Source organism: Ailuropoda melanoleuca, chromosome 4 (genome assembly GCF_002007445.2).
Source record: "Ailuropoda melanoleuca isolate Jingjing chromosome 4, ASM200744v2, whole genome shotgun sequence".
Taxonomy (NCBI): Eukaryota; Metazoa; Chordata; class Mammalia; order Carnivora; family Ursidae; genus Ailuropoda; species Ailuropoda melanoleuca.
In genome coordinates, this window is record NC_048221.1 from 20,577,132 (window position 1) to 20,595,204 (window position 18,073).

At 40.3% G+C, this 18,073-nt stretch overlaps 1 protein-coding gene across 20 annotated transcripts in view; it reads right to left on the minus strand.

Moving 5' to 3' along the window:
• The window catches only part of PBRM1 (polybromo 1), a 115,371-nt gene that overhangs the window by 10,961 nt on the left and 86,337 nt on the right, over nt 1-18,073 (minus strand). For 13 of the 20 annotated variants that reach the window (XM_034658439.1, XM_034658437.1, XM_034658435.1 and 10 more), the window contains 5 exons: nt 16,406-16,563; nt 6,041-6,224; nt 5,082-5,292; nt 4,256-4,457; nt 679-843 (listed from right to left, as the gene is read on the minus strand). In XM_034658439.1, coding sequence (XP_034514330.1) covers nt 679-843; nt 4,256-4,457; nt 5,082-5,292; nt 6,041-6,224; nt 16,406-16,563 — 920 coding nt within the window. The remainder of the gene's footprint in view (nt 1-678; nt 844-4,255; nt 4,458-5,081; nt 5,293-6,040; nt 6,225-16,405; nt 16,564-18,073) is intronic. The other 7 variants (XM_034658451.1, XM_034658450.1, XM_034658448.1 and 4 more) reach the window with 1 other exon arrangement.

The following is an 18,073-nucleotide window of genomic DNA, read 5'->3' on the forward strand; positions in this document are numbered from 1 at the left end:
TGCTATGGCCACCAGAACCAGAGACAACACACACAAGCAAACCACATTCATCATTTTCTTTTCTTTTTTTTAAAAATATGTGACTGGGATACTAACAGAAAATGCAGTTTAATGTAATTAAATAGAAAAGCATTACAGAGTGGGCACAATGAATTGAATAAGGACTTTGTATTCCACTTAGCAGTCATGCACATTAGTGACCAAGAAAGGATTTACAATTCATTGTCAAAAATCCTTTTAAATGGTCAGTCTTTTAAGGATGGCTGCAGCAGAACAAGGCAAACTGAATACTGGAATGAGACGGGAGAATCGGCATCACCTGAACACTAGCTTTGTCTCTCGGGAGTCCCTCCAGAGCAGAATTCAGGGTGTGCTCACGTCTTCTGCTGCAGCGCTCTACATCAAGAGCGGTCTGGGCAGAGAGTGTCGCCAGACCGTGCCCAGCCAGGCTAGAGCTGCTCTCTACCAATTCCCAGGGCTGGGCCCAGGGCCCACTTCTGGGGCAGAGGGGTGGCACTGCCCATAGGGGAGAGGCGAGGTAATGACGACATGGACGACTCCAAACTTTGACTCTGCCATGAGAAAAGCCTAGAGACTGTGGCCTACTCCTCAGTGGAGAAAAAAAAAATGAAGGAATTTCTTAAAGTGGAAAAAAATGGTCTTAGCTCCTGTTTTTACCTGCAACAGGTGTCAACTGCTGATTGAGCATCCCCATTGGTGTTGGTGGTGGCACCACCCCCATGAGAGCCCCCACAGGGGTGCCTGCTCGGGGAGAAGCACTCGGCTGCTGTTGCTGTGCTGCTCGCTCTCTCTCCTGCTGCTCAGCAACTTTAGCTGCCCGCTCTGTAAAGGCATTTCAGATTTTCAATTCTGTTTTTAACCCAGGAATTCAAAATACCATCCATTGCATTCAACAGGACTAGTAAAAACACAGGCAACAGTTCTGTCTCAACGGAAGGAACAGTAGATGACTAGTCTCAACACAGGAGGAGTCGGGCCGATTTCACTTGGTAACCTAGAGTCCAGCTTTCCTATCCCATCTTGAGAACTGGTCTGCAAAGATTTCAAGAATGTTAAGACTGCAACACACATTCAGAAAGCACAGGTTTTATTTAAACACGTCACCAGCGTAACCAACATGGTTAATCTCACAAGGCACCCTGAAGATGAGAAGCGCTACCATTATTCTAGTATTAATAGCATTACAAATTATTTATAATTTCAACATGAAGCAATTCCATGGCCCATTATAATTTTTGGCACAATTGTTACTTACACTATTTTCCTGATTCCTTGCACCCAATTTTACTATGATTTGAGGACTCTTGTCATTAGTGTCATGGGGTTTAGCAGCTGAAGAAAATTAACTCTGTAAGGGAAAAGTAGCTTACTGCCTCCTCCACAAGGTTTCGGGGAAAATAAACACTACTTTCTACATCCTACTGAAGCCAAGAGGTCAGGTTTAATAAACCCCAAGGGGGAAAAAAAAAGTACGATACTCCAGGCTACAGTCAAAGCAGGGAATATGTATACACATATAAAGCAATGGACATGTACTGACAGAACCAGGTTTCCTGAAGCTGAGCAGTTCAATACTGACCATAAATCATCCTAAATCAGCAAAAGTTCCAAGAATTCACTCTTATTTCATCCAAAATGCCAGAGGAGTATTTGCTTGTGCCAGTTCTGGGCTGTGGAACACACCTTGCTACACTCCTTACTCCTTTAAGCTGTTCTGTCCTGCACGTCCATAGCCAGTAGTCCCCAACGATCACATTCCCAGTCTTTTTGGGAGCTAGCAGCCTGGACCCTTACTAGAAAACTCTACAAGTGTGTATTCCCCAAACTCCCACAATACAGGGCTTACTTTGCTTCACCATTCATAAATAGGAAAGCCTCCTCATTCCTCACATGGGCAAACTGAGGCTGGGAGACAGTAGTGACTTGTCCAAGGCTACAGAGAGAACCACCAGCACGTGGCCCTGACTCATGATAGCACATTCCACTGCCACACACTGACCCTCCAACGTGGAATTCAAAAGACTACTGCTGGCTGATCTAAGGAGTGGAAAATAGCTCAAGATCCCACAGCTTTAAAGAGAATCAAGAAGCAACAGCTCCAGTCCTCCATTAGTGTATAAGAATGTGAAAGTCAAGCAAGTCAAAGCTTCCTAGGCTGCGGCAGAGTTGCCTGGATAGGCCAGTCATCACTCACTAGCACTGTCCCAGTTTACAGATTCTCTGTACAATGAGCATGAGGGACAAAGGCCATTTGAACAACCCATTTCCTTGTGCTAGCAATAAAAAAAACATTGAATGACCTAGACCCCCACATTAAATTCTAGTATTTTCATTACACAAATGACAGTAAAATGGGAGAGCAAAAAAAAAAAAAAAAAAGTTGAAAAAAGAAAAATTCAGATCTATGCATCAGATATTGGACTGGCTACCTGTCGGCTCTTTCTGGGAAGAGCCCAACAGGCTGTGGTGGAAAAGAGAATTGTTAAATGAAGCCAGCCAAACTCCAAACTTTTGGGTTTTGAATTCAAACTCAAATTGGATTTTGGTCAAAACAACAAAAGTTCAGATTCTGTGTCTCAGGCAGACACTGCTGAGTCATACACAGCTCATCTCACTCAGTTTTCCCTGAATTTCAGACTCCCCTTGGAATTGGGGAGACTTTCCTAGAAGCCGTCGTTTCTCCCTCTCTTCAGTCCTGCTCCAGTGTTTTTACTTTTACACTGCATCCAGACACATTTGTCTTTCTTGTTCACGTTCTAAATAACTAGCCACACAGTACAGGCTTCATTTGCCCTAGACTGGGGTTTACACCCATGTGAGCTTCATTTCCAACCCTCCTCTAATGGAGTGATAAATTTGGTTTTATCTTTCTTTAAGGTCAGAAATATCAAAGCTTTACAAACTTCAAGGGTCTATTTTTTTCCCCCCAAAGCTTGAGGTTCTTATGGAACTGACTGGGGTTTCTTAAAGAGTGTTCTGCAAATTATTTGTTCTTTATGATATTAAAAGATAGTATATGAATACTTGGGTCAAGTTTCAGAAAATGCCAGGTGAAAAAAAAAACAGGTGTTTACTGTAAAGACTTTAATATGGGAATATGCACTGTAAGTTTCCAAGAGTGAAAGTGTCTGGAGTACTTTTCAAACTGGTTTTGCCACAAAGGTTTTTCTGGCTGAACATCTTGTAGGATTAGGATTCTGAAGAAATCTTTGGGGAAGCCTGTCAGATAATTTTATAATTATCAATCAATTGATATAAATGAAAGGAGTAAAATCTTTTTTTTAAAAAAATTTCTTTGGAAACACCGTACACTTTAATAAAGGAGGCAGCCTTAATTAATTTCTTTATGTTTACTGGGAAAAAATGGATTTAGACCCGGCCAAGAAGAGTAATGGTTGACCAGAGTGGTGAACCACTGAGAGACAGCTCTAAACTGGCAAAATGAACCATTACATACAATTCCAAATGGAAAACTATAGCTCCAAAGGCAAGAGTCCTGCCTAAGCTAATGTTCAATACTCATTTCTTTATTAAAGGTATGCTTGACATTAAAACAAAAACAAAAACAAACCCAAAATCTCTCTCAAGTACTTGTCCCTAAAGGTTAAGAACCACCAAATCCTTAAATGATAGCTCATGGCCCAAAATAATTTAATTACAGAGCAAAGGGAAAATGAAGACAATTGAGCTTTATCAGAGACTTCAAGTGCCGTAAAAGTAGCTATGAATTCAGACATAGCACAGGCCAGAACTGGCCTAGGAAACCAAGCGCTTTCAGCCAAGCCTCAGCCTGGAGCTTAAACATGTGGCTTATCAAGAGCCATAATATATCCTGATTTTGAAAGCCCCCTTTCAGATGAATTTTAACCAAAATTCTCATTTAACATCATTGTACAATCATTCCCCAGCTCAACACACGTGTATTTACAGGACTCAATGAAAGAAGAAAACCATGCAATTTTTAATAGCAAAATATTTGAGAAATTTTTTGGGAAAAAGAAAAAAAACCAAACCACCCCACCAGGACCAAAGGCCAAGTCAGGGGCAGTGCTTGCTCAGGCAAGACAAGGCTGGCATTTAAACTGCTGGATGGGAGCCATCTGAGACAGTCCCCAACACAAAGTTCATGTACAAGTGGTAAGAACGAGAGAGTAAAACCTATCTACGCACGTGCATTCCTGAAAACACCCCCTTGCCTAGAAAGCTGAGATAGTTGCGCCTAGACTCTATTTACCTTCATATTCTGCTTTCTTGGCTGTCTCGAGGTTTCTCCACTCTGTCCCCACCAGTCGGCTGAGTTCCCCAAAAGAGTAGTCTGGATGCTGGGCCTTAATCACAGCTCTCATCTCACTGCTGAACAGGATGTAGCCACTCATGTTGATTTTCCGTTTGGAGCCTTCCTTCTTTGCACTGCCTTTGGCAGACTTTGGGGTAGACTGTAAGACAGAAAGCTCTTATAGCGCATCAGAACACTGCATCTGGTTAACTGCTCAAGATTTCTGGAAGCCAGGAACACGTGATTCAATAGTTAATGTTCTGCAGACACATTTAATTTATAGCTGGCCACTTCCTTGGTCAAAAGAGTTCTTCCTTGACATTTACCATATAAGAAATAAATGAACGTTTCACTGAATTCCATGACTATAATCTGTAATGGTGACCTCACAAATATGTCTTGGAAAAATTCTGAATGAGAAAAAAATTCCAAAAGGGATCACCTTCACCCAGATGAGGATCTATAGGAGGAGAGACTGAAAAGATATGGGCAGTAAAAGCTACAGTAACAGGGCGATGCCACTCCTCATTGCTCTCCTTTGACACAGGACAGGGAGAGCTTTCCAACTAAACGTGCCATTAAAAACAGCTATCTATATACGTTTTAAAAAGACATGAAATTTAAAATTCTTAGTGGCATCAAGAAAGAAAAAATCTTTTCCTTTCTGCAGAATTCCAGGCTGAAGCTCATATATGTGGGGGCTGGATGTCTCCTTCCCTTGGCTTGAGTGTGCAATGAACCAAAGCTGAGAATAAGACAAGTAACAGGAACCTGTCACCGTCACCTGTGGGGGTGTGTAGGGCATGAGATCCAGCTCACTGGCCAGGGGGGTCTGAAGTTGAGGTAGAGAAGGAGGCTCAATGACCTCACTATCCTCTTCTCCCATCTCTTCAATATCATCATCTCCACCTTCTAACTCAGCAAATTTAGCTTCTAGCAACTGGATCTTCTTTTCCAACAAAGGTGAGGGCTCTTTCTGAGGAACAATCGGTTTTCTGAAAGAAGTGAAATAAAAAAAAATAAATAAAATCACAAAAACTACTCCAGGATTGATTAGAAAGAAATGCTCTGCCTTAATATTTAGAAAAGACTTCCTGTGGCGCTTGGGTGGCTCAGTCGGTTAAGCGTCCGACTCTTGGTTTTGGATCAGGTCAGGGGATCGAGCCCTGTGTCGGGCTTTGTGCTCAGCGCAGAGTCTGCTTGTTCCTCTCCCTCTGCTCCTCCACCCCCCAATAGGTAAATAAAAAAACCTTAAAAAGAAAAAAGACTTTCTGCAATCTGTAATGTATACTCTAAATCAGCAAAGGAAAGAACGTAACTGCATATTTACAAAGTCACATGAACTTATGGATGTTTGTTTTTAAAGGATGGTGCTGAATACCCACAAAAGTACTGGGTCCAAAGTTTGGATCTAGTTGCCCATATAATAGTGAAAAGAATTTTCATGCTGTGGAACTAGGCAATCTTCTAATAGACAGGATATAAATCAGAACCAAGGATTTCTGCTTCCATATTATAATTACTGGAGTCTACATCAAGGCCAGTTGCCACATCTCAGCAGATTATGAAGATTTTCCTTTAATTTTTAGCTGAATTAATATTTTCTATTTGAAATATATGCTGCTCTAGTTTAAGACCTAATAAGAAAAACAAACAAAAAACCACCATGGTCTACACTATTTTGATAACAGTTTTCCTATTAAGAGCTGAAGTGTTCTTTCTTCTTAGTTTTTCAAACTTTACCTGAAGTAATAAATTTCATCATCTACTACTTTAGCAGAGAGTGAAAACCTCTTCAGTCCCTTGAATTTCTTCATCTGTTTGTCACTCTCGTTGTAGCGGCTCTCACAAAGCAGAATGTCATTTTCTGGTATTTCAGTTGGTCTGCAGGAGAGGAAGTCCTTGAATGACAGCACAGCACACTTTCCTGAAAGACAAATTGGAGGGAAATTAAAGGAGTAAATTGTGGCCATAGCTAACAATTATTTTAAATAATAATAATAATTATCGTCATTATTATTTAAAGATTTTATTTATTTATTTGACAGAGAGAGAAACAGCCAGCAAGAGAGAGGGAACACAAGCAGGGAGAGTGGGAGAGGAAGAAGCAGGCTCCCAGCAGAGGAGCCCGATGCAGGCCTCGATCCCAGGACTCCGGGATCACATCCCGAGCTGAAGGCAGACGCTTAACGACTGAGACACCCAGGTGCCCCTAAATTTTTATTATTTTTGAATGAATACATTCATATGATTCAAAAGCCTGATTTAAAAGGTATACACAGGCATAAGGATAGGTGTGCAAATCAATAGATTAATTAAAAGTCTAGATATGAATCTACACAATCGGGTTTTTATAAGCAGCGGATTTTTGACAAGGGTGCTAAGACAATTTGATGGGGGAAAAGGAGTCTCTTTAACAGATAGTGCTGGGACAGGTGAATTTCTACATGCAAAAGAATGGAGTTGGAATTCTACCTCACATCGTATACAAAATGTAACTCAAAATGGATCAAAGACCCAAACGTAAAGAGATGGAACTATAAAACCCTTAGAGGTGTTAATCTTTATGACCTTCTATTAGGCAATGGTTTCACAGATGTGATGTCAAAATCACAAGCATTCAAATAAAATAAACTGGACTTCATCAAAATTAAACACTTTTGTGCTTCAAAGCCCACTCTCAAGAAAGTGAAACGGCAACCTATAGAAGAAATGTGTAAATCATATCTCTGTTAAAAGTCTGGTATCCAGAACATACAAAGAACTCCTATAGCTCATCAATAACCAGACAAACAACCCAATTATAAAACAGTCAAAGGATCTGAATAAATATTTCCCCCAAAGAAGACATACAAACGGACAAAAAGCACATGAAAAAATGCTTAACATCATTAATTGTTAGGGAAATGCAAATTGAAACCATAATGAGATACCAGTTCACACCCATTAGGATGGCTATTACATTAAAAAAATAAACCAGAAAACAGCAAGTGTGGATAAGGATGTGGAGAAATTGGAACCTTTATACATTGCTGGTGGGAATGTAAAATACTGTAACTGCTATGGACAACAGCGTGGCAGTTTCTCAGAAGGTTAAACAGATTGCTTTGTAATCCAGCAATTCTACCTCTAGGTAAATATCCAAAAGACCTGAAAATAGGAACTCAATTAGACACTCGTATACTATTGTTCATAGCAGCAATATCCACAACAGTCGAAAGGTAGAAACCACCCAAATGGCCATCAACAATGAAAAAACAAAATGTTACACATACATACAATGGAATATCATTGAGCTTTAAAAGGGAATAAAATTCTGATACATGCTACACCCTGGATGAACCTTGAGAACATTATGTTAAAGTGAAATAAACCAGACACAAAAGGACAAATATCACATGATTTCACTTATATGAGTTACCTAGAACAGGTAAAATTCAGAGAGACAGAAGGCAGAACAGGTATTACCGGGGCTGGGAGAAATGGGTAGTTACTGTGTGTTGGGCACTGAGTTTCTATGTGGAAGATGAAAAATTCTAGAAATGAATAGTGGTGATGGTTGCACAATACTGTCAAGAGACTTAGCATCACTCAATTGTACACTTACAAATGGCTAAAATGCTGCATTTTATGCTATGTATTTTACAATAAAAAATGGTAGCATATCATTTACACTGTTTTACACCTAAATTTTGTTGTAAAATAATGTATCTTGAGGATCACTGCTGGTATTAACATACTGTATTTATTGAAACTAGTTCCCTATTGATGGATATTTAGGTTGTTTCTAATTTTTTGCTCTCCCACTGAAACAAAACAATGCTGCTATAAGCAATTTAAGACATCTATCAATTTGCATACGTGTGAGTCTGAGGTATAAATTTCTAGAGGTATAAAAGCTGCGTCAAGGGTATGTACACTTTAATTTTTATTATAGGTATAATCAAATTATCTTCCATAGAGGTTGTGTTCATTCATGAATCTGCCACAAGGCAGGTAAATGCCACTTCTCTATGCTCTTGTCAACCAGTAATATCGGAATTTTTGACAATTTGATAGGTAATTAAAAAAAAGAAAAAGAACATCTGGGTACTTTCAACTTGTATCTCTCTAATGGCTGAGGTCAGGCATATTTTCTTTCTTTCTTTTTTTTTTTAGAAGATTTTATTTATTTATGTGACAGAGAGACAGCCAGCGAGAGAGGGAACACAAGCAGGGGAGTGGGAGAGGAAGAAGCAGGCTCCCAGCGGAGGAGCCTGATGTGGGACTCGATCCCAGAACGCCGGGATCATGCCTGAGCCGAAGGCAGACACTCAACGACTGCGCTACCCAGGCGCCCCATCATTTAAGAACCACTAGTAACTCCTGTCTGCTTACCCTCTGCCTATTTTTCCGTTCGGTATCAATCTTTTCTAATCGCTTTATAGAAGCTCTTCATATATGAAGGAAATGTGATCTATGATATACATTGCAAATATTTTCCCAAAGTTGTCATTTATCTTTGTTTCTGCCAAATGTTTAAAATGTTTATGCAAACATTTTCAACTTTTACGCAGTCGAATGTATCTTCTGTGTGGGTTCTGGGTTTTATGTCAAAGGTTATCAAAACTTCTTTCTCATCATTTCTTTTGGTATCTTTGCGGTTTCGTTTTATGTTTATTTAAATCCATAATTTATCTGAGAATTTATTCTGAAGTTGATGTGAGGGATGAACACAATTTAATTTTTTTCCAAATGTGTATGCTGTTTCCAAATCCACTTAGAGGAAAATCCATCTTTTTCCACTTATCTGGGATGCCACCTTTATCATAAATTAGTTTATACTTGGGTTTACTGCTAAACTTTCTATTCTATTCAAATAATCTGTTTACTGGTACATCATATAAATAATATTATTTTTTAAAATTAATTAATTTATATAAAGTAGGCTCCATGCCCAATGTGGGGCTTGAACTCATGACCCTGAAGAGTCCCATACTCTACTGACTAAACAGGCCAGGCACCCCAAATAATTTTAATTATTATGAAGTTATAATGTTCTAATGGTAAGTACAGGCCCTCACCCTCCACTATGCTTTTCAGAATTTTCCTGATTTTTATTTCTCTTTGACATTAAGTCCCAACTTCCTCACAAGAAAATTCCCATTGGCACATCTTGTAGGATCACATTAAAGATTAACTTAGGGAGAATGAAATCTCTATGATGTTGAGACTTCTTATTCAAGTACACAGTGTACTTTCTAATTTGTTCAAGCATTCCTTTTTAAATGCATTAAGAGTGAGACTCCTGGGTGGCTCAGTAGGTTAAGCGTCTGCCTTCAGCTCAGGTTGTGATCCCAGGGTCTTGGGATCTAGTCCCACATCGGGCTCCTTGCTCAGCGGGAAGCCTGCTTTTCCCTCTCCCTCTGCTTGCTGCTACCCCTGCTTGTGCTCTTTCTCTCTAACAATTAAATAAATAAAAATCTTTAAAAAAATGCATTAAGAGTAGCATTTAAAAACTTTCTTTATACAGATGGGGCACATATCTTGTTAAATTTATCCCAAGGTATTTTATCTTTTTATTATTACTGAATTTTTTTAAAGTGCTATTTATTTAAGTGATCTCTATACCCAACATGGGGCTCAAACTCAAGACCCCAAGGTCAAGAGTCAGATGTTTTACTAACTGAGCCAGCCAGGCGCCCCTATTATTGAATCTCTTAAGGCAGTTGCTTTGTTATCCATGTTGTACTCGACCATCTTACTTCTCTTATTGTGTGAAGTGATTCCTAGTTGATCCTCCTCAATGATCACATCCTTAATTTCCTCAGTATAGATTTTGTTTCTTACTTTTAACTGTGCTGACTAGTACTGCCACAACATGGTTAAATAAGAGTGATACGGACAACCCTTATTTTTGCTCTTGACCTTAACAGGAGTGTTCATAGCTAATAACTTATTAAACATTTACATGCAAAACACCTAAAACATATAAAAACAGGTCTGAAACATTTCAGAAGCTTAAAATAGCTGTAATTACTATCACTGCCTTAGATTTACACACAAGCACTTGACTTACACAATTCAGAGAAGGCAGAGTTATCATTTTCCATAATTCACAGAAGGAAAAACAGATTCAGAAAAGGTAAAAATTATGCTCACAGCTAAAGAGCAAAGCTGACTAGTAGCCCTGGAATGGATGTGGCCTCCCTGTGTCCTGACCTGGGGTTCCTACCAGGCCCTCACAAGACATGGAAAAGAGAAAAGCTCAGGAAGGTTCATTTAATAAAGCATACAAAATTAATAAAAGCCTGCTAGACTCTGACTGGAACTATAATGAATTGATATATGAAATATGGGGAGAAGTGATTTCTTTAGAATACTGAGTCTTCCAGCTATAAACACAATGAATCACTTCATTTACTTGTTTAGGTTTTCTTTAATTCCTTTCAATCATTTTCTCATAGGGTTTTTTTGTTTTTTTTTTCCCTAAGTAGGCTCCGCCCCCAGTGTGGAGCCCAACATGGGGCTTGAACTCATGACCCTGAGATCAAGACCTGAGCTGAGATCAAGAGTTGGACACTTAATGGACTGAGCCATTCAGGTGCCCCGACTCACAGGGTTTTTTGGTGTATGTGTGTGTGTTAGGAGTCTTATACATCTTTTTAAAAGATTTATTCCTAGGTATTTAATGTAAATGGCATGTTTTGAAAATTCAACTTTCTATTTTTTTCCCTAAGATTTTATTTATCTATTTTAGAGAGAGAGAGCATGAGAGAGCAGGGGCAGGGGGAGAGGGGGAGAGAGAATCTCAAGCAGACTCTGTACTGAGCACAGAGCCCGACGTGGAGCTTGATCTCACCACCCTGAGATCATGACCTGAGCCAAAACCAGGAGTTGGTCACTCGACCAACTGAGCCACCCAGGTGCCCCTGAAATTCAACTTTCTAACTGCTCTTTGATGATAAATAAAAATATAGATGATCTTGATATTTCCATTTATTAATTCTAATAGTTTATCCAAATACCTTTTGGATTTTATATGTACCTAACAATGTCTTTGCAAAACCTGATCCTTTTTATTTTTCCTTTCTAATCTTTAAAAGCCTTTTATTCTGGAGGGATGCCTGGACGGCTCACTCAGTTGAACGGCTGACTATTGATTTCTGCTCAGGTCATGATCTTGGGGTCCTGGGATTGATCCCCGTGTCGGGTTCCATGCTCAGCAGAGTCTGCTTGAGATTCTCTCTCTCTCTCTCCCTCTCCCTTTGCCCCTCCTCCTGCTCATGCTCACTCTCTCTAAAATAAATAAATAAAATCTTAAAAAAAAAGCCTTTTATTCTGGAGCACCTGGATGGCTCAGTTGGTTGGGCGTTTGACTCTTGATTTCTGCTTGGGTTATGATCTCAGGGTCATGGGCTCCTTCCTCACCAGGGAGTCTGCTGGAGAGTCTCTCTCTTTCCATCTTCCTCTGTCTCCTACCCCCTCCCCGCACATTCTCTCTCTAATAAATAAATCCTTGGGGCGCCTGGGTGGCTCAGTCAGCTAAGCGTCTGCCTTTGGCTCAGGTCATGATCCCAGAGTCCTGGGATCAAGCCCCACGTCGGGCTCCTGGCTCAGTGGGGAGCCTGCTTCTCCTTCTCCCTCTGCCCACCCTCCTGTGCTTTCTCTCACTCTCTCTCTTGCTCACTCTCGCTCTCTCTCAGGTAAATAAATCTTTTTTTTTTTAATATATTTTTAAAAAAGATCTTATTTATTTTAGAGAGAGAGAGAATGGCTTCCTGAGGGACTAATGCAAAGGGTTTGCCTTTATTTTACCTAACCTGGAATCCTCTCATGGCAGAGAAGTGGCTATGGTACTTCTGTTGAAAACACCTGCCCGAAGGCAAATGAACCAGATGGTGTCAGTTGGAACAAAGGTTATCAGTTGGGGCAAACAGTACAAACGTGAAAAAAACTGGCAGAAAAGCTGGGCAGTGAGATACTTTGGGGAGTAAGAGTTTTGAAAAGCTTCCACACATCCCAGGGAATCTAGAAAGCCATGCACATGCCATGCAGGGTACATGCTCAGAAAAGACCTGGAAGCCCTAAACTCACACTTCTGGCTGACTGTCAAGTCCTGCGCAAGCAGGAAGTGAAGTGAAGGCATAGGCAGAGTTGTAAAACTTGAGGCTGAGTGATGAAAGTGTGTTCCAACACAGACACAGCCTTGAGCTGCAGAGACTGGGAATTTTTTTTTTTTATCCAAGCATTTAAGAAAATCTCTATTAAATCAGTAGCTGACCACTAAGCTAACAGAACAGAGACTTCAGTGACCACACACAAGACAAACAGTTTAAAAAACTAGTTTAGAAAAGTCATTAAATGAGCAGTGGCCCACAATAAGCAATAACAATAAAGCCTGAGGAAAGGGGAGAATCCAATTTCCAGGATATCACATTATGATATTCAAAATATCCAGTTTTCATAAAAAATTATGAGGCCATCCAAAGAAATAAGAAAGTATGGCCCATTCACAGGATAAAAAGAAATGAACAGAAACCATCCCAGAGAAAGCCCAGACACTGGACCTATGAGACAAACACTTTACATCAACGGTCTTAAATATGCTCAGAGAGCTAAAGCAAACCACAGACAAAGAACTAAAGGAAATCAGAATGCTGGCTCACTAAACAGAGATTATTAAGAATGAGTCAGGAGCTGGGAAGCCTAAATAGAAATGCTGGAGCTGAGGGGCGCCTGGTTGGCTCAGTCAGTTAAGCATCTGCCTTCGGCTCAGGTCATGATCCCAGGGTCCTGGGGTCGAGCCCTGCATCAGGCTCCCGGCTCAGTGCGGAGTCTGCTTCTCCCTCTGCCCCTCCCCCCATGCTTGTGTGAGCTCACTCTTTCTCTCTTTCTCAAATGAATAAAATCTTGTAAAAAAAGAAAGAAAGAAAGAAAAACCGCTGGAGCTGAAAAGTATAACAGCTGAAATGAAAAATTCATTAGAAGATTTGAACAGGCACAAGAATCTGTGAACTCGAAGACAAGCCAACCGAAATGATCAGTCTGAGGAACAGAAAGAAGAAAGAAGAAAGAAACACGAGCAGTCTACAAGACCTGTGACACACCATTAAGCACACCAACGTAGGCCTAATGGGAATCTCAGATGGAAGGCATGACAGAAAAAATGGTCAATGGAGATTTCTATATATAGCAAAAGTACCCTTCAAAAATAGAGGAATCAAGACACTTCCAGATAAACAAAAGACAAGGGAGTTTGTTGTTAGTTGACCTGTTCTACAAGAAATATTAAAGGGAGTCCTTCAGGCCAAAATGAAAGGACATCAGATAATGATGTGAAGCCATACAAAGAAACAAAAAACACCAATAAAGGTAACCACGTATGTAAAATAAAAGCCAATATTGTATTTCCAGTTTCTAATTATCATTTTTCCCCTCCTATATGATTTTAAAGACAAATGCATAAAGCGATAATTAGAAATTCATGTCAATGGACACACATAGTATAAAGATATAATTTCTGACAATAACACAATACAGGAGGAATGGTGCTGTAGAGGAGCAGAGTTTAATACATGACAGAAGCTAAGGCAGGGCGCCTGGGTAGCTCAGTTGGTTGAGCGACTGCCTTAGACTCTGGTCATGATACTGGAATCCCAGGACTGAGTCCCACATCAGGCTCTGTTCAGAGTCTGCTTCTCCCTCTGACCCTCCCCCCCCTTTTGTTCTCTCTCTCTCACTCTCTAATAAAAAAATAAAATCTTAAAAAAAAAAAAAGGATATACTAATACTAATCACTAATGCTAATACTAATCAATACTAAGGCAGTATTGATTCAAACTAGATTGCCACAAATTTAAGATGTAATTCCCAGGGTAACCACAAGAAAAAAAAGCAATAAATGATATGGTTACCCTAACAAAGGAGACTTCAGTCTCACCTTTGCTATGCTCCCTTTGAGTCTTCTGGCTGGGTTAGCCTAGGGAGTAAGGCCTTAGGGCACTTTTTTAGTCTGGATCATGAGTTAAAAGGAACATAGTCTCTGCCGCAGAAACTTAAGAAGGGCTTAATAACCTCACTAGCCTTTGCTCCCTCTCCCCATGCACCATGTTATGAAGAGGAAAACGTGTTAAACTACCAGCCATTGAGACATTTTTACCATATCCAATCCTGAAAAAATTCAAAGCACCAAAACAGTGTAGGTAAACTTAGTGATCAAATAAAGTCTAAGTGTAAGACACTTATTTCCTCTTGGCCATAAGCATGATGTCTGCTTCTTTATAACCATGTGTAATCATTATAAAGCTTGTACCTAGTAACCTTTTGGAAAACTATTCCAAAAGATGGGAAAAGTAGCTAGTTTGCAAGTAAGCTGCAGCACTAATTCAGGGCAAGAAGAAATACAACAGCTGAAAACAATGACAGTCTGTGATGCACATAACTACATCTGAGAAGCAGAGTGCATGTGAACGCACAGTAGGATGACTGAACAGAAACCGTAACATGAGCCTTGCACATTTCTGGATCAGGAACAATAACATTACTAGGGTTAAGAGTCCAAAGGAGACTGCAGAAGTCTTTTAACTCCTCCCCCTGCTTCCTACCTTATTCTTACATATTCTCCATCCTCCAGCCACAGTGATTCCTCCAGTGCACATGCTGGCTCACACTGCCTCTCTACTCATAACCAGGACTTCCTATCCGCTCCAAACTCAATCTCAGCACAGTCTAGTAGACCTACGTGACTGTGTGCCCTGCCACACCCTCCTGCTCTGCCCCAGCCACCAGCTTTCTTCTTGTGTCTCAAACATGCCCAGATAACTATGCCTTAAGGGTTTTGCATTTCACATTTGCTGTGGTTCAGTTCCTGATCACCTCAATAAAGTGAGTACCACAATAAAGCAAGTCAAATGATTTTTTGGTTTCCCATTGTATATAAAAGTTATGTTTACACTACACTGTAGTCCATTAAGTGTGCAACAGCATTATGTCTAAAAAAATGTACACACTATAATCAAAAAACACTTTATTGCTAAAAAATTCTAACAATCATCTGAGCTTTCAGTGAGTTGTAATTTTTTTTTAAAGTGAACTCTACATCCAACTGAGGCCTGAACTCAAAACCCTAAGATCAAGAGTCACATGCTCTACTGATTGAGCCAGCCAGGTGTCCCCATCTTTTCGTTGGTGGAGGGTCCTGTCTGGATGATGATGGCTGCTGACTGACCGGGATGGTGGTTGCTCAAGGTTGGGGTGGCTGTGGCAATTTCTTAAAATAAGACAACAGTGAGGTTTGCAAGATCGATCGACTCTTCCTTTCACAAATGATTTCTCTGTAGCATGTGATGCTGTTGGATAGCATTTTACCCATAGTTGAACTTCTTTTCAAACTTGGAAGTCAATCCTCTCAAATCCTGCTGATGCTTAACAACGAATTCACGTGATATTTGGAATCCTTTGTTGTCATTTTAACAATCTTCACAGCAATTTTACCATGAGTAGATTCCTTATCAAGAAACCACTGTCTTTGCTCATCCATAAAAAGCAGTTCCTCATCCATTAAGGTTTTATCATGAGATTGCAGCATCTCAAATGTAATAGTAATAAAGTCTGAAATATTGTGAGAATGACCAAAATGTGACACAGAGAGAGACACAGAGACATGAAGTGAGCAAATGGCACCAACAGACTTGCCTGACACAGGGTTGCCACAAACCTTCAATTTGTTAAAAAACAGCAAGTGTGAAGCGCAATAAAGCTAAACGCAATACAATGAGGCATGCCTGTATTCGGACGGTTTTCTTTCTGCCTTAGGGGCTCTGCTAACATCACCTATCAGAAAGGCTTTTGGTAACCACATTACCTAACACAAGACCTCCCCTCAACATCACTCTCTATCCTCTTCCTCTGCCTTGTTCTCATTCATAGCTGCAATTACTACCTGATGTCCTATAGACTTATTTTCTGACTCCCCAACCTCTGCCCCATTGTTAGGTCTCTAAGAGAGCAGAGACTCTGCTTTGTTGATCGCTGTATACCTAGCACCCAGAACGGTGCCTAACACAGGAGTATTCAATCAACTGTTGTAGAATGGATGTGATTAAACGAAAAGGCATAAATACATACCCAGAATACATGTCATGGGGCAGGTTTCTTCCAGATTACTCAGAAACACTTCTTTTTTGTAGAACATTTTTGTGGGCTCATGTTCCGTCTCTTCTGGGTGAATGAAGATGGGGCCATAAAAATATGCGGCTCCATCTCGGACCCATACCTTTTCAATTCTTGGGGGGAAAATGGAGAAATTCCATTAAAACAGAATTCTGATCGATTTCATTCTTGAAGGATTAAACTATCAAAAATTCTCTTAACCAAAAACTTAATGATATTTACTATTTAGAGGAGTTTTGTTGACTATTTTGATAATAAGACAATTTCCTTGACTTCCCCCCCCTCTGAGCACAGAAGACATTTTTTTCTGAGGGAAAAAACACACAATACCAAGGTATATGACTAATAGTTTTAGCTAATCTCCAGGTTTTTTCCTGAAATGCTCATGATGAAAACAAAACTAAGCATCTGTCAATGGACTCATCAGCCGAATAAATACACAAACCATCCATATTTGAGGTCAGCTCACATGAGTCACAGACACTCCTTTAAGGCAGTAGTTCCTGACCTTTTTGAGTGTCAAGGTGTAACAGCCCTTAACCCTTTGAGAATCTGATGAAAGCCAGATACTATCTCCCTAGACAAAAATAAAAATTCACACCTTACTGCTGTGTTAGGTATTATACCATTCCTCACAACCACCCCCAGCAAGTTGGGCTTATTAATGTCCCCATTGTCTTATGGTTCCTGACATGAAGCAACATCCTCATCTCAGTTCATGGTAACTCCACCCTTTCAGCTCCTCAGGCCAACACACAGAAGTCACCCTCGACTTCTTTCTCTCTCTCGGACCCCTCATCCCATTTATCAGGAATCCTATTAACTCAACCTTTCACAAAAGGATCTGACCACTGGCCTGAGCCACACATCATTGTTGCCTGGATTATTGCAACAGCTTCCCAGCAGATCTCCTTGCTTCTCTTTAAGTCTATTCTCAAAAACCAGTAGGCAGAGCAATCCTGCTAAGAACTAATTTAGATATCACATCTATGCTTAAAAGAATCCAATGGGGGCATCTGGGTGGCTCAGCCAGTTAAGCGTCTGCCTTTGGCTCAGGTCATGATCCCAGGGTCCTGCTTCCTGCTCATCAGGGAGTCTGCTTCTCTCTCTGCCTCTCGCCCACTCATGTTTTTTCTCTCAAATAAAAAGGTCCCATGGATCTTTGTTCCAGTGGAACAATATTAATAAAAATTGAAATCTTGTATGTATACACACACACATCAATCAATCAATCAATCAATCCAATGATCCAATGGTACTCCTTTTAATTCAGGAAAAGCCCAAGTGCCGACAATGGTCTCTGAGGTCCACAAGAGTGGCACTGTACGCTGTGGCCCTCATCTCCTATCTAACTCCATGCACTGCTCACTCCCCCGGCAACAAACTCTCCAGATCTGGACAGGCCAGGCACACTTCTCTCTCAGTCTTCATACTGGCTGTTCTCGATTCCTGGAAAGCTTTCCCCCTGAATATTCACATTACTCACTCCCTCAGTTTCTTCAAGTGTTAGCTCAACTATCAGCTCTCAGTGGGGACTACATACACCACCCTATTTAAACTTCTGCACCTCTTTACTTTGACCATGGCACTCCTGATTCCCCACACTCCAATCTATTTTTTTTC